General features: G+C 37.7%; 1 protein-coding gene across 1 annotated transcript in view; it reads right to left on the bottom strand.

The window, feature by feature from the left end:
- The window catches only part of UBE4B (ubiquitination factor E4B), a 39,673-nt gene extending 15,072 nt beyond the window's left edge, over positions 1-24,601 (bottom strand). The window contains exons 1-15 of the mRNA XM_009325274.1: positions 24,581-24,601; positions 21,690-21,876; positions 16,764-16,899; positions 16,129-16,216; positions 13,246-13,390; positions 12,188-12,416; positions 11,311-11,721; positions 10,335-10,448; positions 6,711-6,852; positions 6,099-6,199; positions 4,786-4,900; positions 2,774-2,857; positions 1,125-1,181; positions 635-751; positions 398-496 (exon numbers count right to left, since the gene is read on the bottom strand). Coding sequence (XP_009323549.1) covers positions 398-496; positions 635-751; positions 1,125-1,181; positions 2,774-2,857; positions 4,786-4,900; positions 6,099-6,199; positions 6,711-6,852; positions 10,335-10,448; positions 11,311-11,721; positions 12,188-12,416; positions 13,246-13,390; positions 16,129-16,216; positions 16,764-16,899; positions 21,690-21,876; positions 24,581-24,601 — 2,046 coding nt within the window. The remainder of the gene's footprint in view (positions 1-397; positions 497-634; positions 752-1,124; positions 1,182-2,773; positions 2,858-4,785; positions 4,901-6,098; positions 6,200-6,710; positions 6,853-10,334; positions 10,449-11,310; positions 11,722-12,187; positions 12,417-13,245; positions 13,391-16,128; positions 16,217-16,763; positions 16,900-21,689; positions 21,877-24,580) is intronic.
- Positions 24,602-26,441: the final 1,840 nt, after the last annotated feature.

Below are 26,441 nucleotides of genomic sequence, written 5' to 3'. Positions count from 1 at the left end.
AAATTCCACAAAACTAACTACAGCTTCTGTTATCGTCTTATGGTCAACATTATGTGCATATTTAGATATATATTAGTTACGCAATTAGTTACAGAAAAGATGTATATAGACTAGTGCAACACACGCACTACTAATACAGTATGCATTTTTCTTACTTATTCTTTAACATGAACTATAACAGAACAGTTAGTCCTAGATTATTTTCTGAATTAGCTTACAGCCTTAGAGAAATATTTGTAGCACTAATTTTTTTTTCCTAATTCCCTTCCGCCATATCCTAACAGATTTGTTGTTTAATACAGAAGCTGGATTATTTTAGATTATATTCTTCATCCATGTCAAGACCGAAAAAAACACAATATTTTTGCTTTTTTTTTTTAAACATGAGAACACTTACCCTTGCTAATTCCAGGTAATGTTGCAAAGACTGGCTAACAACCCGGGTGTTTTCAAGAGTAATTGCAGGCCCTGAGAAGTACTTTTCAACTACTTTGTTCTGAAAGTAGAATGAATGTTGGCAAATACATCGAATATGTTGGGGAAGGGGGGGGGGACACGACGACACACCAAACAAAAACCAACCAAACAGCAAACCCCCACCATTCTACTATCAACATCCTTCTGTAACACTTACATCATCTTCAGCAAAAACAGAGAGACTGAAGAAGGCTCCGAGATAGGAAAGTCTCTGCAGCTCTCTTCCTGCACCGGTGCTTAAAGATTTAGGCAACCACAAGGGCAAAGAGACAACCTGAAAATAGGAGAAATAGCAAGTTAATCAAAGCTGCCATGTCAGCCGTACTACTTTATCTGCACTGTCACCTTTCAGTGTTTGCCACACACCCTCCATTCTTCAACATTCAGTCATGCTGATAGCTAAATGGAAACATCTCCTCAGCATTTCAGCAATCTAAGCAAGTCTTGTTTGTCCTAGTTTTTCTAAATTCTCAGGGAAAAGGACTCCCTTTACCAGTTTACTTTAAACTATTGTTTAGCATGAGATACTACACTAGCCCCTGTTTAGAGTTCTAAAGAATATTATCAACGTGGATCGTAGGATATAACAACAAAATAAGTTACATGGTTCTTTTAACTTGAAAAAAAAACAGACTGGGTACACTTACCAAACTGCACATAGGGTGTGTTTTCCCAAACTTGATTTCACAAAGTTCACATAGTGCCTATAAAGAAATCCCAAGAAAAATTCCTTTTGTGCGTAATTCCTAAGTAACCTGCCTGCAAATAACAAGCTTAACATGGTAAACTGCTGAAAGAGCCAAACCTTTTTCCCCTTAATCAGTGGAAAAACTTCCATCTTCTACAATGGTGAAGAGGTCCAAAAAGAGCTAGAGCACACCCTGCTCCCATTTTAGCTTTTACATCTGTTCCAAGTTGTCTCAAGAAAGCTAACATGTCTCACAGGATAATAAATTATTGCACTTATTTCAAAAATTAGCTGTGCAAATTGTTTGTTTGTTCAGAACATAACAATGCCTTTGCTGGACTCCTGAACTGCCACATAAAAGTCAGTAACAATAATAAATAGAGCAATTGTTCTATACATACACCAAGGCCTTTGTCTTTTGAATCAGAGTGGAAAAATGTCAGATGAACACAGAAGCCAGAAACAAAGAATTCTATCCAAGATCTCTAACTCACTTTCAACTGCAGCACAGAAAAAAGAAAGCAGTTATAACAGACAATTCTGAAAAAATAAAAATACTGTAGGCTTTCACATATCCCGCTTCTCCTGTATTACATGTTCTCGTTCTTCAATTATACTATAGCTAGTAACTACTGTTCATCCTTTTGGTGCACACTGGTGCCAACCAGAGATGATCAAAATGGAGTATCGTTTTCAAGTAGCCCTTAACTGTAACTGACAGCCAAATTTGCAACAGTTTGCAATTTAAATTGGGGGAAATAACCGAAGAGCAGGAAAACACAGAACCAGCAAAAAGTGTTATTTTTGCAAAAGTACCAGAGTTGCTTAGTCAATTTGATTTGCAGCACCCCAGTCCAGCTAATTTCCTGAAGCACACATTAAACCCGAGACGTAACAGCCTTTTTTGGCACCATACACTGAAGATCCTAAAATCTGAAGGTGCTAGCTGACAACGCTCAATTTAGCCAAGAATTTAGCTTGCTCTTTTGTGGCCAAGCATGCTTTTCAAAAGACTTTTTTGTTTTGTCAATAAAAGCAGTAGGAGGGAAGCAGATCTAGGGACTAAAGTATGCACTTAAAAAAAACCCGAAAAATAAAACCCCCGACTTGTCAGCCAGGGAATATTATGACATTTTCCTACAGTAAATAGTCACTAATTCAAATAATTTTGGGTTTAATGCAATATTTTAGTTTCCCACAAACAAAAGTGAGTCCAACAAACATTGGTACGGATATTGGGCCTTATTTCCCAGACCTAAATTGGGAAGAGCTTAGCAGGATTTTATAACCATCCACAGTATTACAACTAGTATGCACGATGAAATCCATACATTTGATTAATCTTATATAAAGCAATACATATAAACCTTTGAACAGCCCTCTATGCAAACTCTGTACATTAGGCTTAAGATATTACTGGACTCAGACTCTAGTGGATTTTTAATGGTCTTTACGCATCTCATAGCACATTAAGCTTCCAACAGAGTTTAATAGCAATCCACTAACCAAAGAAAGCCCAAAAATGTTGAAGTACATTATCGTGTATAGAATCTGCATAAGTTATCAGTAATCATAAAGAAACCGGTTCTAGAAATGAACAGTCCTTACCATAAGGGGGTATTTAAAATTGTCACTATCAAGGGAGCACTCTTTGGAAGCTACAGCCAGGCCTTGTAAAATGGGAATAAAGATCTGTAAAAACAGAAGTAGATTACTTTATTCAAGAACAGGAAGCGATCAAACGACACTATTGCTCTACACAGCATGAAATGCCTGTTCATTCTTCAAATACTGCAAGTCACACAAAACAAAAACTAAGATCTTTTCTTTAAATTTGTATCAGTTAAGCCTGAATGTTTAAGAGATTATTCAAAGCTAAAAACCAACTTGCTTGATGTCGTGTAAGTGATGTAACTTGATGCCTGAGCATAACAACTTACCCGTAAGAACTTATTTCCAAGCACTTGTATGTATTTTTCCTGATCACATTCTAACTTGTTTTCAAACATTTACTTTGCAAACCAAATAACCTCAGAGACAGGTACATCTACATTTGGACCCAAAGCTAACAGACACAAGCTGAAGCTGACAAAGAGTAATGTCAGCACACTGACAAAAATCAGGTGTTGTTCCATCAAGTTCTCTGCACGTGGAAACCACACAGGGAAGCATACACACATTTCATACAGCATCACTGTAGATACTGTATGCACGTGTGCAAGCATGGATATTATATACACAAACGAGAGCACAAGTTCTGTAGAGGCCTCCAACAACTTGATTGCCCAAATGGGTAATAATTTATTTGCCTGTATGCTTGGGGTAATAACATAGCTTTAATTTTGCATGTCATGTAAGCAAGTTGGTTTTGTGCTAGTAAGTTCTTACTGTGGTAAGAGTAAAGATAATAAGCAGCAGTCAAGGATTGTTATGAAAGAGGAAGTGACACGACAGGAACTTATTAATCAGAAGTAATTATACCCAATTAGTAAGTCCTGATCACACAGCTCTAACAACTATACCCTCACAAAATAAACTTATAGCACCTTTGCAACAACAACAAGAGGTCCCACTGAATTTTAAGTTTAATTATATTGTGTTGCTTCTATGAAGAGACAAAAAATTATTATTAAATCATATTACAGAAAAGGACTACAAAGAGGTTGTTGTCTGCTTCAGCTAGAGGAATGGTTCTCTTCTCCAGGATAGGTGACAACTTTAACGCTTTCCATAACCACTTTTTGACAGTCTTAAATGTACTTTCAACTGCATGGACCTCTATAAAAGGTGTCCAGACAGAGATATAAATTATTAAAAGGTACTTGCACTACACATAAAAATTAGCTAATGCCATTTTTTTCAAAATTGGAAGGATCAAATGCCATTCTGAAGGCCCCTTCTTTACAGCTAAGTCACATAATACTACAGGAGCGCTAATTAGAGACAATTACAGCCTCGCTGATCTGCTTTAACATTATATGGGCTAGAAGTTTGCTAGTTTTCTGTCTTAATTACTAGGCCCACCAGTTCCAATTTTTCATTATCTCAGTGAACTACTCTGACACACAGAATAAACCACCTAATGTCTCTCAGTCATCTCCTCTGTAAAATGTGAAGACTTAATGCACTAGGATTTGTAAAATGCTCTTAGCACCTTAGATGCAAACTATTAAAGTTGCAAAGAAGGGTAAAGATTGCAAGATAGAAAAAACAATAAAACTTTGAGTACTATTACAGAAGATTGCTGTCTTACATATACATTTTTAGAATATTTTGTACAGAAGCACAGAAAGATGAAAACCCAAGATCAATCCTCTAACATATGCCTGCATATGCTGAGTAGTTCACTTCAACATTACATAAATGTTCCCTGCTTATTAACAAATGCACTTTTAATAATTAGAACCAGCAAATAATGAAAGTCAGTCTTTTTCAAAAAATGCTAAATGAGTTAAAAACAAACAAAACCAAACTCCAAGTGCTTAACAGGTTGCCAGCCCCTGAAGTAATAGGTATAGAACTGTGATATGCAGAATGAACCTCTGGAAATCCACTCTCTTGGATATTGCAAACAGTAGAATCACATGATATAATTTTTTTTTTTTTTACCTATGCCTTACCTGTTTGAACACCTCTTCATCCTGATAAGTTGTTCTCACCAATTCTTGGATGAAGCCAAATGGGAGATTCCTACACAGCATATATGGTACCAGCAAAGACTGCTGCTGCAATGACCTTTATTTGTATTAAAAAAAAAAAAAAATCCAAACCAACTGATTATTTGCAGTAGTATTTGTAGTAGTATTTGCAAAAACGTCAGGGTAATCACACCTAAGGATGTGCTAGAAAGCAGATTATCAACATGTAGACGCACCTACTCCTTTCAGAAGTAACTAACCTTGTCTTCTCAAGTTACTTGTGGAAAGGTTATTCTGAAACAGATGCTGCTGCCAACATCACAGTTTAGTTTAATGAGGCTGGAAGAAAATAACAGCTTCTGTGTAGTAATTGGTTCTCCCTTCTACTCCTCTCTAATGAAAAGACCCTTTATTAAGCTCAACTAGTGAAGGAACAACATTTTTTGATGTTTGTTTTTCCAGACTAAGAAAAGAACATAACAGTAGTCTTTTCTGAATTAATACAGTCATTACTTCTATCTGCTCCCTAGGATTTTTGAAAAAGTATCTTTTTTTACTTAGTATATACGTAAAACCTACTCTAATGTCAACACTGGTTCACATAAAGACAAAACTAATCTCAAAGCACAGTGAATAATTGGTGCACCTTGAAAGATTATAGAAGTATTGTTTGGAAACACAAATACAAAATCATGCAGACTTCAGTAAAAGTCACATATCCGATGTTAAAAACCTTTTTACTGTTCCAACTAAACAGGCTGCTAATTAAACAACTGCTGTTGAAACAACTGCACTTGAAATCTCAGAGTCTTGATTTACTGTGGAATGTCTACACACAGATTTACATTACCAAATCTGTTGTGGTAAACTCTCTGAAGTAAACAAGTGCTATGCCACTTTAGCAGTTTTTGCTACACATTTTGATAAGACTGTTTCTCAGATGCAGCTCTACTGGTTACTGACTGTCACAGGAGTAGTGCCCCAACAATCTGCAAGTAAAACAGTTTATGCATGAGGTAAGGCAGAAAACAGCTTGGTTAACTCAGATCCCCCATTTAAACTGTTCATATCAATCTGGATGATTTTACCCAAACACAATTAGGAAACACTTAAACTACTCTCCACCAAAGTATCAGTGGGAGCAATAGTCTCCAATGGTAAAGCGATAAACTATTCCCCTGGCATATAAATGTATCCTGCTTCAACAACTGATCTTAGTTTTCTTATCTAATCCTCAGAAGAAAAAAAAAAATCCCAGAACAATAACTTTCATGACTAACACCAGCTGTATTTACCTTGGTTGTGTTAAGGATCCCTGTAGCACCAAAGCAGCATGTGAAATGCACTGTGATCGGATGTTGCTCAGTAACTGGCTAACTGTTGGCTGGCTACACATCTGATAAGAATAACTTTATTTTAATACAAACTAAAAGTATTCAGAGACAGAACAGACAGGAAATATGATAAATTTCTTTAATCATGCAGTATGAATGTAATATGCAAACTAAGATTAGCACTACTCCAGCTAAAAACCTTTCCGATTACATACAAGAAGTGTTGTTTCTTTTTTTCCCCAGAAGCAAAAGCTTAAAACAGAATATAGAACACAGATAGGGAGCTGGTGTCACAAAAGTATGTTTTACATGGAATAAACTTGGATAAAATGCAGTAGATCAAAAGGGGAAGGACAGTTTCTAACACAGTGCTTATTTTAGAGATGTAAAACATATACGTGATTCAAATATGAATAATTAATAACGGTCAAAGGGACCTTATAAATTCTATAAATCTATTTCTACAACAAAGCCATCAAGAAAGAACTATCAATTTCCACCAGCTTTCCCCACTAAATAGTAAGAGGAGTGTCTGTGACAGCATTGATACGACTTCACTCATCTGAAACATACCTTTGGTGCTTTTCTCTCCTCTATTCCAACTCTGTCAAAACACTCAATGAGGTAGTTCAGCATCTCTGTCTCCTTGCAATTTTCAATGGTGAAGTGGTCACTGCAGGAATCGGAAACACTTGAGCTGCCAGAGCCTCCCATACTTTAAAACACACAAAAAGAAGAAACAAAGCATTAGGTACAGTTCTTCACTTGTGCGCAATCAAGTAATTCACGAGCTCTTGACTTCCTCTGTCAGTTTTCTGAAGACTCCATCCCATCACACACACGGCTCAATACTTGAGATAATTTCTGTGATCTATGAAGAGCTCTCCACTTAACAGTTTGTCCAACTCTGAAAGTTCAGGTGTACTGGAGAATCAATTATCTTACTAAATAATTAAGTATCTGGAAGACAGCAATAAGGTGCATGACTTTAATGGGAATCAATAAATCTTGTTCTCACATGGCAACACCAAAAATGAACAGCCTTTAAGTTGTACCTGACATCAAAACTGTTGGGACGCTCAGGACGTCAGGACACTTCCAGGCCCTGAGGCACCCTCCGCACAGCTCCTGCACAGCCTCTCTACATAGCATTCAACTGGTGGCAATTTCACCAACTCTGTTAACACTAGCCAACCCACGGAAGGCAAGATCCTCCCGCTGCAGAGACCTTAGCTGATACATAGGGCTACAGGCAACCACTTTATATATTCTAAGGAAGGAGAATAAACAAAACAGGAGGCAATACAGCAAAGCAACTGTTCCTTTTAAAGTTTCCACATTAAAGATAACTTAATTTCAACTCAGTTCATTTCAACTCCCTTTCAGTAAAATATGCCTTTTCATTAAGTAGCACAGCTTCAGGGGAGGAAAAAAGAAAACACTGATATTGTAAACACAAAAACTACATCCACAAAAACAAAACCATGCTTGAGATGAGAGAGAAATAAAATACAAAAGTGAGAATAGACCCCACGACTCTCAATCTCAGACTTGTTATCTCAATAGAATTCTTTTCTACACAACAGCTTAGCAAAGCTAATTAAAAGCAAAAATCCTCATTTTACAGAAGGGAATTAAGACAACATATATTCACTTTATGTAAAGGGAATTTTAAAAATAGCAATTACGTGGATGGTCTCCTGCTATTCCTCAAAGAAAAGTTTGTGTACAGTGAGGGTGGATTTAAGTGAAGACCAATTTTTAAACCCTAGATCTTAAACTGGAAAATAAGAGTATTTGTTTCCTTAAATGCAGCTTTTTAAAAACATGTTTAAAACTACAAACTGTGTCAAAACAGGAATTTCCTTTAAAATGTAAAATAACTCACATTTTAATAATCGAGCTGTACAAATATATTGTGCAAGCTTTACAGTCCAACCAATAAATCAGGGAAAGGTTATTACTGCTAAGCATCTGGTAGCTCAGCACGTTAAGAAACGTAACTTCTAATAGCAACAATCTCTTTTTGCAGAGAGAATTTGTTTTCAGTTATTCAATTAATACTAACCCATGTAAAACGTAGCTCTCTTAAAATAGTACTCCGTAACCATTAAATCATACACGTGTTTTCTTTTCTGTAGTCTCTCTTTTAAACCTCTTGACTTCTCACATTCAGCTTAAAAATTACCCTTTTAAAAACACCAATTTATATAAAAAACCCTACTACTTCTATAGTTAGTCATTCTGTTAATGATTTCACTGCAGCAGTAACTGAAATTGTTCTAATGCAAAGCTCATACATCCTTCATACACATATTGAATGCCTTGGTATTTTCAGAATGCAAGTTGTTGCATAATTGTACAGCCACTGTGTTTATAATTTAACTAACATCTTACTGCTGTCTGCAGAATGCCACGACTTAATATACAAACTAAGACTCCAGAAGCATAGCAGCCTCAGAAATCCTTACCAAAGGCTTTGCAACTCAACCTAACATTTGGATTAAATCGCCAACAGGATAAGAATTAAACAAAACAGCGGGGAAAAATAAACCTAAATTCCATGTACACAAAACCCCCTAAAACCGTGTTATCAAGTTCACTCTCCTGAAGTTAGACTGGAATGGAAAAGAGGAGATGCTATGGGAAGGCCTTCTAGTTATCAGTCTGACTTTAGCAGTAGTGTCCCAACATACCACAGGAACAATCAGACAGAAAAGCTAGTGGGGGGAAAAAGATCGTCTCCTACCAAGTCTTTTTGGGCATTCCCTAACATCACAAGATACTTCCTAAAGTCTTGACCTAGCTTAGTTTTAGAAGGCCCAAGCAATTAGATTTCCCCTGACTTTTGCTGTAACTGAAATACTTGAAAGGGGACTGAAAGTCTTGGAGGAACTCTTTTCCTCCCAGTTGTTCAACATGCATGTGGTCTTCAAAACTCTCACCTTGTTTCCCTTACACATTTGCAAATTGCAACTGGCTCTATGTGGCCAGCCGTAGGGCACCTCAGGATTACTATCAGTCATAATCAGGGGTCTGAATGCTCATAGAAAGTGACTACAGAAGTATCATTTTTCAGAAAAGTCTTCCTAAAATACATGGGTTTTATATAAAACATTTACTCCTTGCTCCAATTTGGGTTGATACAGAAGAACGGGGCATTTCTTTGGGAATTTTGGTGCATGTGATGAAGCTGATGAATGTTAAGTTTTAATGGGAAAAGAAAGAAATGAATCATTTTCACCAACAGACTAATAAAGTACACACATCACTTGGATATGACAAACAGTTTTGTAGGAAGGCTGCTCATTTTTCACACCAAAACCTCAGTCCTAATAGGAAAACATTTCTGTATCAGCCAAGACATTGCAGCGTTACTCTGCAATGGAACGTAAAACTAGAGAGGCTCCTACCCCACGTTTACATTTCCAAAAGCTTTTTTTCCTCGGCATATCTAGTGTTCTGCAGGTTTTTCGCACTGCTGTCTGGTGAGCTTCCAAACATAACTCACTAATATCAATTCTCATTTTGTTTTCACGTATCTTAATGTCACACAACTGAAAGGGCTTTGCTATACGATTCGTCTCTGTTCTACAGTAAAACCTTCTGATCTTCCCCCTCCATTCTTGGCTGTTCCAACTACACCAGCTTCTGCTACTACTTACCACGTCAAAGGCCCAGTTTAAACTTTCAGGTGTATTTTCTTTACAGGCTAGAGGAGTGATCCTCAGCTGTCAAGCAGCAATGAATCTTCAAAGTCATACTGTTTGCATCAGCTGGCTATTTGCCACTTTATCTTTTTCTACATGTTAATCTTTGTCCCCATTTTCCAGTTTTTTATAGGAAAACATGCACATGATGTACTACTCGTTTTAAAATTACAACCATGAGTGAATAACATTCCTTCTACTCATATACTCAATGAGGAGTTCCACTCAAGCATCATTTCAGAAACCATGCTCATTAAACCTAAAAGGCAGCAAGATTAACATTTACTTTATCTTAGTCATCTCTTCAAAAAAAGAGCTGACTAACTAGCGTTCATTATGCATGTTTATACGCCATCTTAAAAACCCATCCAAGTCATCTCCTTGGCTTTAGTCATTTCCCAAGTTACTCTGAAGAACACTTGACACTACACAGACTGTTAGTTCCTAAGCAACCAAACATGCAGGTTACATTCTCTTTCTCCAATACCTGGACCCAAACTGGACACAAGAAAAATCATCATCTTCATTTTCTTCATCACTACTGTCCTCAGACACATCAGAAACGGCAAGAAGGAGGAGGGAGAAAGGGTTGTCGTATATACTACCACAACAAAAATGAAAAAGGCCATCAGATTTTTTAAGCCAAAAGAAAAAGTAAACGGTAGCTTTTCTTTGTAAGTCTGCCAAAAATCATCTTCTCTAAACATGCAGACAATGGATAACTCCATGTTAGTAAAACCAAGACTATGCTAACATGCTCTACTACACTACAAGTTATTCACATATCAAAACACCACAACGTTCACAAACCAAAAATTTAAAAAGAATTTTGGAGACGTAATAAAAATTATGGCTGAAGTGGGAATCTTTAGACATGACTGAATAATAAGTATTACAGTTCCAAGCTACTGAACTTTAAAGCAGTGGTCTCAAAACCTTGCGTGCTCATTTCTCCCTCCTGCAGGGACTGGGGATTCCAGGAGCAGCCAACAGAGAAAATGCAGTAGTATTTGGCCTGGCATATTGAAATAAGCTGATCTGTAATTTAAATCTATGCACTAGGGAATCAAATCTAACACAGTTCAGCAAGTAACAGCTTTCAACAAATCAACTAAAGCCCTATTGAGAAAACTGATTGCAAAGCAGGAGGTCTGTTTGGTTTACTATCCAGCAGTAGCAACTGAACAGAATAGTTTAACTGGGATGGATGTAAGAAGAGGAGGAAATTAAAACAATATTGCTACCTTTAAAGTAATTGCATCACACCTCAAATGTTTGCAGAAGCAGGTTTAACATTTTGGCAAAGATGGCTTGTTAGCAAGTCAACTTATTAGTACAAACCAAAACGCAGAAATCAACTCAGGGTAAGTAGGGTGAGCTCAGCACAGTTCTTTCAAATTTCTCCATTATGCCACACCCTGCACGGCACACATTAAAGACACTCTTTTGTTCTTGTGAAATACCTAGAAGGAATCCTGTTCAGTAAAGAAGAACGCCTGCGCAAGGTAATGGGTGAAGCAGTAAACAAAGGTGGACCCATTGTTGTGGGTCTCTGTCTGGATGTGATGACTGGCATGGCTGGAGGGCTAGCAGCTATGGCTGGAGGACTTGGTGAACTAGATGGGATGGAAATATTCAAGGAACGCGGGATGGAAGAAGCTGAAAAGCCTCCAGAATGGGCAACAGTGTATGGCCGGTACCTCGGAGAGGAAGGCTGCATCCAAGAAGGACTTGTTGCTGTGAGGTGAGAGCTGACAGTAATGGAAGGCACAGATGTAGAGGCAACTGAACTGGCTGGTGGGGTAAGAGATGAACCAGTCATTGGTACATAGCTTGTGAAATTGGTAGTAGGAGCTGGACTAGTCCCATAGAGACTAAACCAGTTACAGGGGAAAAAGAAAAAAAAAACAAAGCAATGATTTAGGTTATGCAGAAAAAAGGTGAAAAAGATAAAATGAGCAAGAAAAGCCCTTGCCCTTCTGATGACTCTTCAGCAGTAATTCTGCAGCTCACACACATTATTCCTTTTCACTAATGTTGAATAAAACTATGTCACAATCTACGCACTTTTAAGTTAAGAGTCATAGCCTTCACTGATGTGAAGTTGGGGATACTTCTCAGAAGGAACCAGTTACACGGCTTTAACCTATCAAATATGCTTCTAGCCATGGCAATGTAATAAAAAGTAGTGAAATGGAGGGACATTCACATGAAAAAGAGTGAAGAACTTTAAAAATCTATTCCATTTATTGTTCTTGGGACATTTCTATGCCCCTCTCTCTTCTAGTCTACCAATCAATATTCAAGCGAAATCAGTATTCAGTTATAATCAGAAGTCACCTGGATAACGAACTGGAACCAAAGGAGCCCACATTACAGAACATAGGGCTGCTTCCTGGGTTAGAGCCCATGTTTAAAATCAGGCTTCTGTCAGGAGACCGGGCAGCTGCAGCAATTGGTTGCGATGTAGCTGTCAGGCTAGCAAACGGGTTTTCATCCCTTGACTGGGTGGACATCATCAGCACTTCCATCAAAATCTGCCCGATCAAGTCCTTAAAATCTGAAAACACTGTTAAGAATAAGAGAAGAGAGTTAATACTGTCTTCATCTACACATTAGCCAGAGATGTAAACTTTATCAGAGATTTCAACTACGAAGGACAGTAACTTCTGTGAATTAAGTGCTGCCTTTGGCAAAAACAATAGACTGATACTTACATTTTTAACTATCACTCTGTCTAGGTTCTGAAATTATAGCTACACAAAAATGTAACTTTTATGGAAAGTACAAAAGATCATAGATGACCTAATGTTGTTATTGTTAGATTATTAAAGTTGTCTTCTCTGTCCCTCTCATATTTTCCCATCCTGCTGCTGAGTTGGGCAAGTTGTGTCATAAAGAAAGGAAAAACACACGCGCACACGCACCCCACCCCATGTATGCCCACACATAAAATAACAACTTTGAATTTGGTCATATCTTATAGCTGACATATAAAATATAATTCGTTATATAAAATAATCCGGAATTCTTAGTTTATCAAATTAACTGCTCGATGTCTATTATGATGCAAGACAACCCATGAAGTCAGTAAAAGGTTTCTGAAAAAAAGAAATCCAGCAACACTGCAATATCAGCACACTAGTTTGACAACAGAAAACATTACCAACAAGAGCACAGCAATTGACTAAAACAGGAGTTATGACCAGTCGGTCCCATGTTCCTTTTTGGGGATTCCATTTCCTGCTACATCTGCTGATAGCAGATGCTGAATCAAGCAAAAACCCCAAGTAGCTGGCTCTGGCATTGTAGCAAAGAGAGAAAAAGCTAAAAATAAGAGTAGGAAACATACCACTCAACTGAAAATCCCTAACAATGATAACAGTTCAGATACCTACCTTCCTTTGGGTTCTGCTTAAACTGGGCAGAGAGTGAATTCAGGAAGATAACATCTCTGTCTCGGTCCTTCCAAGAGACTCTGAAGATCTTACAGACCAGCTGTAAAGCTTGCTCCTCAGATACTTCAGACCCAGACAGAGGTTCCTTGGTTAGAGGGGTTAAAAAAACAAAACAAAACCAAACAACTTACTTGCAATTGTATTAGTCAAGTCACAATTTTATCAGATGCAGGTCGTCTTTATGACTAATGACTTCAGACTAACTCTTAATAGCAGATTTTGTATACTTATAAAGGAATATAGATATATTTGTCAAAATTTGTTTGGTAAAAAACCTGAACAAACACAAAAGAGATGCAGAAAAGATGTAGAGGAAATACACACATCTAGTAGGAAGCAAATTCCCAAAACATATTCAAAAACATTATAATAAGAAGGGAAATTTAACCAAGATACCTATGATTTCTCCTTTAAGGAATTAACTGGGGATTCAAATTTTCGTTATGCACAGGTATTTTAAGAGTTTCCTGTAAAAATGAAAGCACAGGAAGGAGTGACCTTCCCCAAGTCTTCCCTGCTTTCAATTTTTGCCAAGATAAAGACATCTTTCACTTGATGTCCTGACTTCAGGACAGGACAAAAGACTCAAGAATTTGCCTTGTTCCCCTTTCTTCCAAAAAAGGAACATCATGTAAACCGTGCTCAAAATGAAAAACTAGTTTCTCTAAAAAGAATGCTACCATATATAGTGGCTAGCAAAGGTTAAATGGGAGGGTTCTTGCAATCCTAAGGCAGCTTTGAGTGTGCACCTAAAAAAAATGGTGGAATACAAAGAAAACTCAAGTAATTACCCCTGCAATGTGAGGAAAGGTAGCATTTAAAAACCATTTCCAAAACATACACGACAAGCCAGCAACATAACTCTGTCCCCCCAACTCTTCTACCAACACTGAAAAAGCAACATAATACACAAACCAGACAATGCAGCTGCATAGAATTTCAAAGATGGAAAAATTCTAGCTTTGACGCTATTTTCCTGCAAGAGTTCTCCTGCGAGAGTTGTAGATATTTCCTAGACCAAGAAAAAAAATTTCTGATATTTGACTAAAACGAGTGCACGTTGCACTGCTATGTATCATACTTCTTGATAGTAATACTCTTATTTTAGAAAAAAACTAAGTCAATGGGGAGAACAAAATGCAGATTGAAAAAAACAAGGTTGCCACTAGAAAGCTCCCTTTTTTCCCTTAGATTTGAGACCACGTAGTGGCCACCAGGTAAGCCTAGATTTATCAGAGATTTCCAGCAACTACCAGCACTGTAACCCTTTTCAAAAGCTTTCCTGCAAACCATTTAATAAACCATCAATTTTGGCACATTAATACATTTTTATTGACTTAATCACTCTACTAGTATTCTACTGTTTTCAAGTACTTCTACCTCTCCTGCCTATTTCTGCAAAGCAGGCTTTATTATTGACATTATTTCACATGCAGATAACCAGGCAAGAACATTTTTTGCTCATAAATGAGGACTATGCCGTCTCCTATCCACTTAAGTTTTTGGTGTCTCCGAACGAGTAAGAGGAATCGAACCAAGTCTGCAGAGCTTTATTTTACTTTCCACTCCTCCCCCCCCAGCTTCAATATCGTCCTTGATTCCAAGCTATTTATTTCACAGTAGCACAATGCAAGCTGTCCGACTGCCTGATTTTGCAGCTAGGAATTGACTGGAAAGGATTCTGCAGCAGGGTTATTGCTACATGGCTTTAAGCCAGGCTTTTACCAACTGACCTTATTACTGACAGTGCAGGAATAAACAAAGACATCTAATGAGCACTGCAAGAATTGTTGTAGAAACTTCTTTCCACTACACTGATGTCCCATTTCTTTATGGCTTTATTTCACATGGGCCTTAAAATCAAATGACAAAGAGGACAATTTTAGGAGTGAATTAGAGCTTTGTACTTGCTTTCTTTCTTTTTCTACTTCAAAGGGTTCTACCACCTGTCCAAACCTTGATACCTAAATATTCTTACTTATTTTCTTATAGCATCATTAAGAAGAAGATCTTGTTACATAGCATTACTTCAGCATACGTAACATTTGAAGCAGTACTTTGTTAGCAGACCTCTAAATGCTACACAAAGAAGCAGAGTCTTCAGAAGTGTGCTAAAAATATTTCTTCAGTCCTACTGCGTATTAAAAAAATAGATCTGGGCATTAATAGGTCACTTTGTTCTAGGATACATAACAAAAACATTTTCTCCAGAGTTTTCAAATATCATTCATAAACCAATTCAAGACAACCAAAATGCAGCTTTGATATTGGAAGTTTCGACTTTTTTTTCCTTCCCACAATTTTTTATGAGGAAATGCAGTGAAGAAATTGTTCACAGGTGACATCTGAGGGCTAGTTCCACCCTCTCGAAAGCACGTATTCGAAGTATGGAGATAACTGAACTCACTTCAAGCTAACACTCTGCATCACTCCTCCATCCTAAATCCTTTGTTCCTGTTTCTATTCCATTATTTGGAACACTTACCACACACAGTTCTAGTAAAGAAATTTCTCCAAAAAACAAAATGTTGTCCCTTTTGAGAAAGAAGAGAATGCAAGGCAAGCCCCAGGAATATTACAGACTGCAAAGCTGCAGCCATGTAAGGCTATGTCAGCGAGGGAAAACACAACAATATAAGCAAAGTCTGAGGTGAAAACTTTTTATGTAACAGAAGCATGCATGACATTGAAAACCAAAAACACAGCACTGTTAACTCAAATTGTATAATCTGAACAGGTTCTCCCATGAAATCCTGAAGCTCGACGTTACAATAACACGCGTATGTAGTCTGGAAGAGAACAGCCAACATAAAACAGACTAACCTTATCCGTCAGACTCCTTTTCTCTCTGCGATCATTCTCATCAACCTCCATGTTTTCAATTCCCGAATCCACATCTACCTGGGACATACTGTAAGTGGAAATAAGAAAAGAAGCCCATTAACTTGTAGAAAGCCACAGACAGTCCTCTGTAAGATGCTGACTGAAGGAGCGTCACCTTAAGTAGAAGCAGCAGAGAAAAACCAATGCAACAGGAACAGCCATATGCACAAACAGCAATTAAAATCCATAGTTGGTAAATGCTTCTCATATTACATTTATTTTGAATTCAAGAAACACAGTACTAAATTTCTTCAGCAGGCAATACAAACTACACAGCTATCACATCCCATAACCTTTTCTTTTTTAAATAGTGTAGTGAATTATCCCCACCAGACATGCTCATCACAATGTCTAAGATAATGCTTTGTCTTTTATCACTTTAGGTCAGGAATTCCCATTAAAATGAGACTAGAAAAAGTATTACAGTGATCTAAACAGTGTATCATTTTTAAGCATTTAACCCTATTGCATTAACACGGCTGGAAGTGAGAAATGGCAGAATATTTTCCTTTTAAGTGGTTTTGATGATTAGCATTGCACAATATTTGCTGGCTTATACAAGCTGCATTTTTTACCTTTTCTCACAGGAGACACTATCAATATCCATGCTCTGAGACCGAGACAGAGACTGAGATTGTGTTTCAAGGCTGTTAGATGGAGAACTGCTGAGTGAACTCACTCCTTCGCTGCTCTGGCTTCGGTGGGCTACTCCTAGAGAAAAGGCACCACCAAGATTACTACTACAGAGATGAGAAGGCACTACACAATTATTTGGATGGAAAAGGAGAGGAAATACTGTTTTTCAATCCAGCTCTTAAGCATTCTTAGTAATGCATTAGGAAATAAATGTTAATAATATTCAATAAATGTTAATAATATTCACATTTGACTACAGATAATCACATTTTCTACCTCCCCTTGCAGCAGCAATATAGGAACGCTTACCTGCATTACAACACAGAGAACAAAACTAAATTTCAATCCATGAAGTGCCCATAAAAAAAAAAAAAGCACTAGCAAACTGGTCTCTTGTAAGATTGCTCTGTATGCTACCTTAAGACTTTGTGAAGGCCCCTCTGAAGTCAGCCCCATCAGAACAGGACTTCACGCCGGGTCATTACAATGGAGTTAACTTGGGTGAGGATACAGGACAAAACTAATTTGAGTTCTGATAGTCTTCCCACAAAACCTCCCACAATTTACTGGGAAATTATTAGTACTTTTCCTTCTCCACAAGAATGAAATAAGCATCCAAAAAGTCCTAACAACATGCACTAGGTGCAACACCAGCAAATGGAAAGCAATATAATGGCTTTGGTGCATGGCTGATAGGATATGAACAGATGGATTCACTTTGCAACGAGGACTTCTTCAGAGAAGTGTTAGATACTAGCATGGTAGGAGGAAAATTATATGCATAATTCCAAATAATCCAGAAAAAGCCTTGCATTCAATAACAATGGAAGTTGAATGAGTCCTACAAACATCTAAATGGAGAGGGCTCTTAAGAGTAGTCTATTCCTAAAATTTGTGCCTAGTGACACTGTTTGAAGTCATGATTTATAATAAAGTAGGATTAATTGCAAGCTGCAACTGTAGTTTTACCAATACCAGGTATTTGCATGTCAGTAAACAGACTCCTTGAGGGAGTAGGAAAAAAGGTATTATTTGTCAGTCTGTTTAAAAAGAAAGCAACAGTAAATTTCAATCCTTTGGGTTCTTTCACCTGCAGTTTACAAGAAATTCCCCAAACAGTATTAGGTTTCAGGTGAGAAGTGTAAAACCAGATTGACAACCTACATTTAGATTCCAGCACCGGCTGCGTTTCAGTGTTACTACTGAAAAGTGCAAGCTTGTCCCGCATTTAGGGTGGCAACACATTCTGAAGTTAACAGTGGGGGCAGCAAAACAGAACAAATCAGGATTACGCTCTTTGACACAAGCTGTTTGTTTTCAAGCACCCTTCCCAAAGCTTTTGTAGGTTTTGAAACAATTCATTTTACAGGAACAAAACTGCAGAAGGCAGAAAAATCCCATTTTGAAGACAGTTTGCTGAAGAACAACTAGATATTCAGCATGGGAGGTAGGAAAAGTTGCTTCACTCTATGGCTTTGAAACTCCTGTTTTACTTCCCTGGGTATAAAAAGTGTTTATATTTAACTCCTTATATTAGGCTGGATATTAGTCAATATCCAGAAAACACTCAGATCTTCAAATAAAAAGTGGAAAAGATGTGTGAGGTAAAATTAATTGGTATTCAGAAAAGAATTTAACAAGCAGATTGTCCAAACACCTATGTTCTATAACTGAAGACATGTAAAAGCACTCTAAAGTATAGCAGGACCACATAGAATGCATATGTAACTTGCACTTATCACAAAATACTTGCTAAACCTAGATTTTTCTCAGATTTGTGCAAAGCTTCTATGCTTTGGTTAGTAATTTCAGGGCTGTAGCTGGGTATTATCATTCATTCATAAACAACATTCTTGAGCCCATTAGGTTTTCAGTGTGAAAGGAAGAATAGAGATAGGAACCGACATCCTCCAAGAAAAGTTAGATTTCACTTAACCGCCTATTTGCCAGTATTAAATGTCTGCAAAAGATATCACCCAGGAAGCAGAAAAACATCAAGAAAAACTCCGTTTCAGTTCTAAATGGCTATTTCCTCCAGCTCTGGAATTTTGGTAATGCATATTACAGCTTTGACACTGGCAGTCCTTGCACGAGGCCCAGGCCCAAAGCCTAGTACAGTTTCTCTACAAAACCAAGGATACAGAAATCTCAGGTATAGTGTCTGAACTGACCAAAGTTGCTCAGGTCAATCAGGTTAAATAAAAGCAACTTACAAAAGCAGAACTTCCATGCTGTAGTTTCCCTAGAGATAACACCCAGCAGAAATATGCTGTCCATGGCAGGGGAAGGCTAACTTCAGCAGGGTATTCCAGCATGCCACTGATTTAAGATATCCGAGTTACAGCCTTGTTTTCCTTCAGTACATCATCGATTACAAAGGGGCAGTCTTCCTCGAGTGCTTCCTCTCTCCTCCTCCCTCTTCCCAAAGAAAAAGCTAGCTAAGTCAGTGGATAAAGAGACCAGAGCAAACATGGCTTACCAGGGTGAAGAAGTGCATTGTTCTGCATTCCCTTGGGGTCTTACTCCCACTGCCAGGAAAATGTACTTTAACAGTTATACTGCAGCTCTCATTAACAGGCCTCTTCAAACAAACTGTCCTACCTACCACCTTTTCACAACAAATCTTCCAGAATTTACTTGCATCTGTGCTTTGCTGGATCAGGTATACAATAAAATACCTGACACTCAAAGCTTCAGTTCTCCTTAAAAAAAAAAAAGGAAACACCAGCATAGAGAGCCATGAAAAAATTATGAAGACCACACACCCAGGATGTACGGCTGTAATTGATACAGTGTTTTTAGGCTCTCTAAATTATTTTCAAAATACATACAAAATCATATTTTCCATGAAATTGATGCCTAAGTCTGATCTCACCGTGACATGCAACTTCTTATAAAAATGGATGCCTACAAGGACACTATTCTGCTGGGACCGCTCTCTGTATATCCAAATGAATTAAAATCCTCTGCAGTCATTTTAGTCTACTGCTCAGTAACTCCTGCAAACCACACAGCGTTAGCTGAGTCTTCATTTATGCTAAATAAATACAGCAGATAATCAGTTGTGAACTTTTTTTTCCTGATCTATTCCCCAATTCAACCATCTCTCTTAGCCTGGTGTGAAAGAGACAGGCATTATTAAATTGCTGCAATGAATGGCACTGTAAGCAGCAAACACTATACTGACCAGGTAACTTCTGTTTCTGGTCATCAAACAACCTAGTCTGTATAGTTAGGTACTGTCCAGTGCAGATAGAGGAATTCTTAAAACAGAAGTCTCTAAGGTCTTAGCTACCTGACCACTTCAAACCACGATAAACCTGTCTGCCAATCCACAAACATTCCTACCTTCAGGTACATGTCTCCACACCTCCTGCTCTGTTGGCATTATCGTTTACACAGTTGCGCAGTAAGACGGATCGGGACCTCATCTATTTGAAAGCTAACTATTTATTTTTCCTAGGTTAGTTTTCACCTGGATTAAGTCCGTGATCCACCTCACCACACAGTGGCTACGGACAGCAGAGGGAGAGGCAGTGAGAAACACTCCTTTCAGCAAGAGTCAGACCTAAGATGGATTAAAATAGTTGTGTAACCACAGGCTGAGTGAACACAGTTAAGTGAACTCTGCACTGTTCTTAGAAGAAAAGTCACCTTTGCTTCTGGTTTGCTGTCTATAATCATGAGGACAATACACAGTGTTAAATTCCGTCTGCAATGAGCTTTTCTCAGGACATGCTTTTGATAGCTTTTCTCTGTCCTGCTTTGGATACAAAGGCAACAAAATAAGCAGGAAGGAGTCACTTCTAGGTATTTCAGAACAGCACTGTAATTAAATTACAAGATTTAAGCTTGTAAATTACTGTACTTGCCAAAGGGAAAAACATAACATTTCAGAAAGCAAACAGGTAAATAGATAAAGAATTCTGCATGCTTATCAAGGAGTATTGGAAAAAAACATTATTTCTATCAAATTATTAGAAATCATATTGAGAACCTGTTTAAAACAATCTTGACATTTGTTTTGAGATTGGTTTTGTGAACCTCTTAGCTTAGTAACACAACATGCAAAACAATTTAAGTTTTCAGATAAAGATCACCATACTGGAAAACACGCCAATTTGTTTTGATTTCCAAGACAGCCAACTTGAAATGAAAATTTATTTTTTTTTTAGGTCAAAAGTCGTATTATATGTAAGAATATTGTCTTCACCTCTCTATAGAGCAACCCTCCCAACTTTCTATGCTTTCTGCATTTGTCTGATTTTAATAGATCAGGCATTATTTCTGTCTTCTGAAATAAATACCATGTGTAAATACCCTACTTTTATTCACTCCAGTAAATAGTGAAATTGGCAAAGTAATACAAAGGAGAAAGCAAATACTTTATTCTTACATTGACAATGCACAGTCACAGCCTACTATTTTTAATTGTGCCAAATGCTAGTAATTAAAGATCAAAAATGAACTTGGGACTGATTGCTAAAACGTACCTAGAAACCGATCAATAAAAACTGTGTTGCAAGACTGAAAAGGGTTTTTTCCTGTCTCCTTGACAGATTGGCTTTCTTTTCTGTAATATTCTGCAATATTAAACTGTATTACAAACTTCTTCAAGCTTTGCTAATCCTTATTTTAAATGCCATTAGTTTACTTATACCTGGAAAACAATTGTATCTAACCATTTATTATTTGGAAAATGAAAACAAAAAGCACCTTCATTCACCATTTTAGAATGTTTCTTTCTGAAAATTATTTTTAATAACACCACCAGTAATAGTGTTCATGTTCTAAATTTAAGGAGTCGCGTAATAACTTTCAGTAGACATACAAGATTAATTTTTGTCTCTAACATGCCAGCCTACCTGATGCACCAATTGGAGAGGTAGCTGGGGTCATGCTATGGACATTTAGGCCGAGACTATGGGATGGCCCCGGGGCTGGTGCTACTACAGGTGGTCCAGGTGGGGTCTCTCTCTGCGGCGACGTGAGTGGTGTAGTCGGCTGGGAAGACGGTCCACCTGCCAACCGAGCAAGGCGCCTTCGACGAATCTGCACAAAGGAAATAAAATAACAGCAAATAAATGAGTTTGTTTGCACGTACGTATGCACACGCTCCCCACGGTTGCCCTTTGGCCCTCCTACACAGCAGGGGTATTCAATCCTGTGAAACTGCAAAGGTAGAAGCTTTACTTGATAACCTGCTAAATGGAGCTGAGTCTTACTGCCGTTTCTCTGTTCTGTGTGACAATACTAAAATACCCTTGATGTTTAGATTTTAAGTATGTATTTGATACCTTGGAAAACCATTTGCACTGGACAATACTCTGTTTGTCCCTCGAACGGTTGTGTAAGACAAATTTAACTGCTCAGCAATTTCAAAACCTGCAATATTCCTCCCCATTTATTTTGGCATTTGATGAAACAAACTGCATTAATCTGATAAAAGAGACAATATGAAGATGACCTTTGCCTTAATTTCACACCACATGATACTAATAAAAACACCTGTGCTAAAGAAGATGCAGTTCAAAGTTATTAAAGACCACCACTGTCCAAGTTAATCTGAAACAGACCTGAAACACTAAAAATATACAACTCCTCTGCTGGACAGAAGCATCTTGAGAAGTAAAGACAGACAGTAAGTAACATCCTCGCATCACCTAGAGACATTCCACCACACAGAATTTAAAAAACAGTTTTTGCACGTTACTAGTAAGACGGAGAAGCATCTGCCTGCAAAATCTGACTTCAGAAAACTCTTATGAATCTATTTATTAAAATTAGTATGTGACCACATTAAATTAATATTATACATGATAAAGAAATAGACAAAACTTATAAAACTCATCATTTATAAGTGCTTCAAGTTTCACTTGAAGCATAACTGAAAAACAGAAAAGAAATTATTTATTATCACAGGCTGCCTCAGAGGATCTGTTCCTAAAGCTTACATCTTCAGCTCGAAATAGGCCCAGCACAAAATAAAAGTATCGTATTTGAGGGTGTCCACTCCCCTCAAAAATAAGCAATTCATGTTATTGCATCTGCATTATGATACTCAAGCATTGCATGTAAAGTATCAGTTTTCATTTCTGCTCATAACCCTAAAGAACTGCCAAGCAAGTGAAGGAGCGAACAAAAGATGTGTGTCAAGTCAATGTCTATGCTACATTACTGTAGTCATTTAATGGCCTGTGAAACCTACCCCAACAGGAAGAAAAACAGATCAAATTAAATCAGACTTCAAAAATGGTGGGAAAATTAGAGTCTGGAACTACATCTCCCTCCATGACAGGTGTCACCACATGAACATGGAAGGCAGCTAGAAAATAAATTCCTTTTTTTTTGTTCTTAAGAGAAAAAAAATGCTATGATTAGAATGCCTTAATCCCTCCTCCTTGTCAAGCAAAATAGGGGAGCTTATTGCATAAATAAATTGTTTAGCTTTGCCACAAGTAGAAGCTGTACATATTAGGGTCTCTAAAAAGTTACTTTTTCTCTCCACTTGTACCTTACATCTTAATTTTTCAGCTGTTTATCTGAAAAAAGGTACAGAACTACCTTGCCCCTCAGAGGCATACCTAAGAAAATGTCAGCTACATGTTCCCATATCTGTTTTCCCTATTGCTGAACCCAAATTAAGTGTTCCTAGCTCACAAAGCTGTACCAAAAATATTATCAGTAAAACAACCTAGCTGAATTGAAATCTATTTGAATTAGGGGGTTGAATTAACATTTTAAAAGCTGTTTCCTTACCATTCAACTGACCTGTAATGATGTTTTTCAGATAAAGGAATGGCAGGGAGGAATGGAGGAAAAAAAAACCAAAACCAAATACACACACAAACAGCCCATATATGCAGAAGTGGCTGAGGGAGAAAGATGAAGATTAATTATTGTCCTGGTTTCAGCTGGGGTAGAGTTAATTTCCTTCCTAGTAGCTGGTACAGTGCTGTGTTTTGGATTTAGCATGAGAATAATGTTGATAACACACCGATGGTTTAGTTGTTGCTGAGCAGTGCTTACACTAGTCAAGGACATTTCAGCTTCTCATGCCCTGCCAGCGAGAAGCTGGGAGGGGGCACAGCCAGGACAGCTGACCCAAACTGGCCAAAGGGACATTCCATACCATGTGACATCATGCTCAGTACATAAACTGGGGGGAATTAGCCAGGGGGGTGGTGATCGCTGTTCAGAACTGGCTGGGCATTGGTCGGCGGGTGGTGAGCAATTGCATTGTGCATCACTTATTTTGTATATTCTATTATTATTATTATTTTCCCTTCCTTTTCTGTCCTATTAAGCTGTATCTCAACCCATGAATTTTCCTTTTTTTCCCCCCAATTCTCTCCCCCATCCGACTGGGGGCTGGGGAGTGAGCGAACGGCTGTGCGGTGTTCAGCTGCCTGCCAGGTTAAATCACAACAATTGTGTAAAAAGCAAGAAAAATAAATGTGATGTGAAACTTTTCCACAACTGTTCATATTCATTCTTTCTAGCTAGTTCCAAATCTGATGTTAGGAAGGAAATATGTGAGGAGAAAAAGGCATAGATAATAATCAATATATTTATCAATGTATTCTCAAATACAGTCAAACGTTGTTTACGCAAACAAGGTCATATCCCTCACAAGGTATGATTTGCACAAAACCTCTCTTCATCATCTCCCAGTTTTAAGCAGATAATTGAGGTCTCTTGTGCCACTCAGCATTCCTTCACCTACAGTGCTAGGCTAGATCAATGCCAAAGTTACGTCAAAACCAGCTGCAGTCATCGCTGTTGAAACAGGAGGACACCATGACGAACTTTCTGCCTTGTATTTGTCACTCTTAGTCCATCAACCACACGCCTTTCTTACAGACCAATCCCCAGACCGTAACGTGTCCTGAAAAAAATTCTGAAAAGGGCACGGAACAAAGAAATCTGCACAGACACCGAGCTGCTTTTAGATGAGATACTGCAATTAATACAAGATTTTTCCCTGCCCCTTTAAGGATGATAGGCAAATTATACTTATCTTCCTTACTGCTGAACAAATTAACATTAAAATATAAATAAACTCTGAATATTTTTTTCCACTGAAAGAGACAGCTTTCACAACTGAGGGTACATTTAGCGATTGTTAAAGGACCAGATTTGGTTCTTAGATACCCTGAGTTGTCATACTTCTCTAGGTTTACATAAAATTATCACAGAAATCTGAAATTTGATCTGAAGATTAGAAAGTTTTAAGAGAAAAAAGGGGAGAAACAAAGACAATATGCTAGAAAGGCAAAGGTGCAGGCTGAAAGAGAAGTTTGAGGATACAGCATAAAACCAGTGCACACATTCTATCCAGCTAATTCCCTTGTGCCTTAAGACTAAACAGCATCAAGACGAGGGAAGTACGATAGGCTTTATGCTCAGGGCACAACATGGGGACTCAGAAGACGTAGCTTGTTTGCACAATACGGGGCACAAATGAGGCCCCAACCTGTTGCCTTCATGTAACACAAATAACATATGTTAGAACTGCGGGAGTTCAAAATGACCTGTTCTTATTTCAGACTGAATGACTCTCCAAATTACCAGGAAGAAATGCATAGCTGGGTTTTTTTTTAAATATTTTCCTAGGAAAGTTTAGGGTACCTCAATAATACCCAACCCTTGATTTCAGCAATAAGTACTTGCAATAGTGACATATGACAAAGCTGTTACGTATCATTATATTACCTAACAGTGACAAGTTATTTGGTTCTAGTTATTACACAGGCTATGGAACAAACGACGTCCATCTTCCCTACGGAGCACAACTCCATAATATACAGTTTAAAAGGTTAATTAAAAAAAATCTAATTGGTTGAATGGAAAAAGCACATTGTTTTTTAATCGGTACAGTTTTTTTGCTGGACACATCTAGACTATGTCTTTGAATAGTAGCTTTCAGAAATACTTTTTTGATCTTACCGGACTTCTTAGAAGCTGTTAGCTGGACACACTACAACAAACAATGTAAAAATAGCACACTGTTAAAGACAGTTAACAGCAGACCAATAGAGATACAACCAGGAAGACTGGTCCCTCAGGCTCACGCACTCTCTGTTAAAAAAAAAAATTCTGTATCAACATCTGCTTTAGTGGCAACTGCTTAGTGAGACTCTAAGGATTTTTTTATTCTACCGTAATCATAGAAGAGTTCCAAATCTGTACAATAAAGGGTAATTTGAATGGATAGCTTTATTTTTCTTGTATCCATTAGAGCATGTTAAATTGGTTTAAGAAATGCTTCATTTTCTGGTGACACTGGTCACATCCTATGCTCAGAAAACACCACTCTAAACTACTCCAAACCATGTAAATGTTAAAAGATTCTAAGTTAACATCATCCTTTTCCACTTTAAGCCACATTTGGCTTCATTCTGCTTTTTTCTATGCAGTCCCTATGCTCATCTTGTGCTATCTATCGCTCATGCTAAAATTCACACACTAAAAAGGAATTTTCTTTTCTCCCCTCCTAAAGATTCTAGTATGGTCTGTAGTGAATGACAACTTCTAGTGCTTTAACAAAATAAACACTGAGAAAATTCTGGTGAGACACACTGTTGATAGCAGTGGAAAATACCCTCCTGAAGCTA

This window comes from Pygoscelis adeliae, unplaced genomic scaffold (assembly GCF_000699105.1).
Source record: "Pygoscelis adeliae isolate BGI_AS28 unplaced genomic scaffold, ASM69910v1 Scaffold36, whole genome shotgun sequence".
Lineage (NCBI taxonomy): Eukaryota > Metazoa > Chordata > Aves > Sphenisciformes > Spheniscidae > Pygoscelis > Pygoscelis adeliae.
Note: the sequence above shows the minus strand (reverse complement) of the source record. Positions and strands in the feature narration are given on the sequence as shown.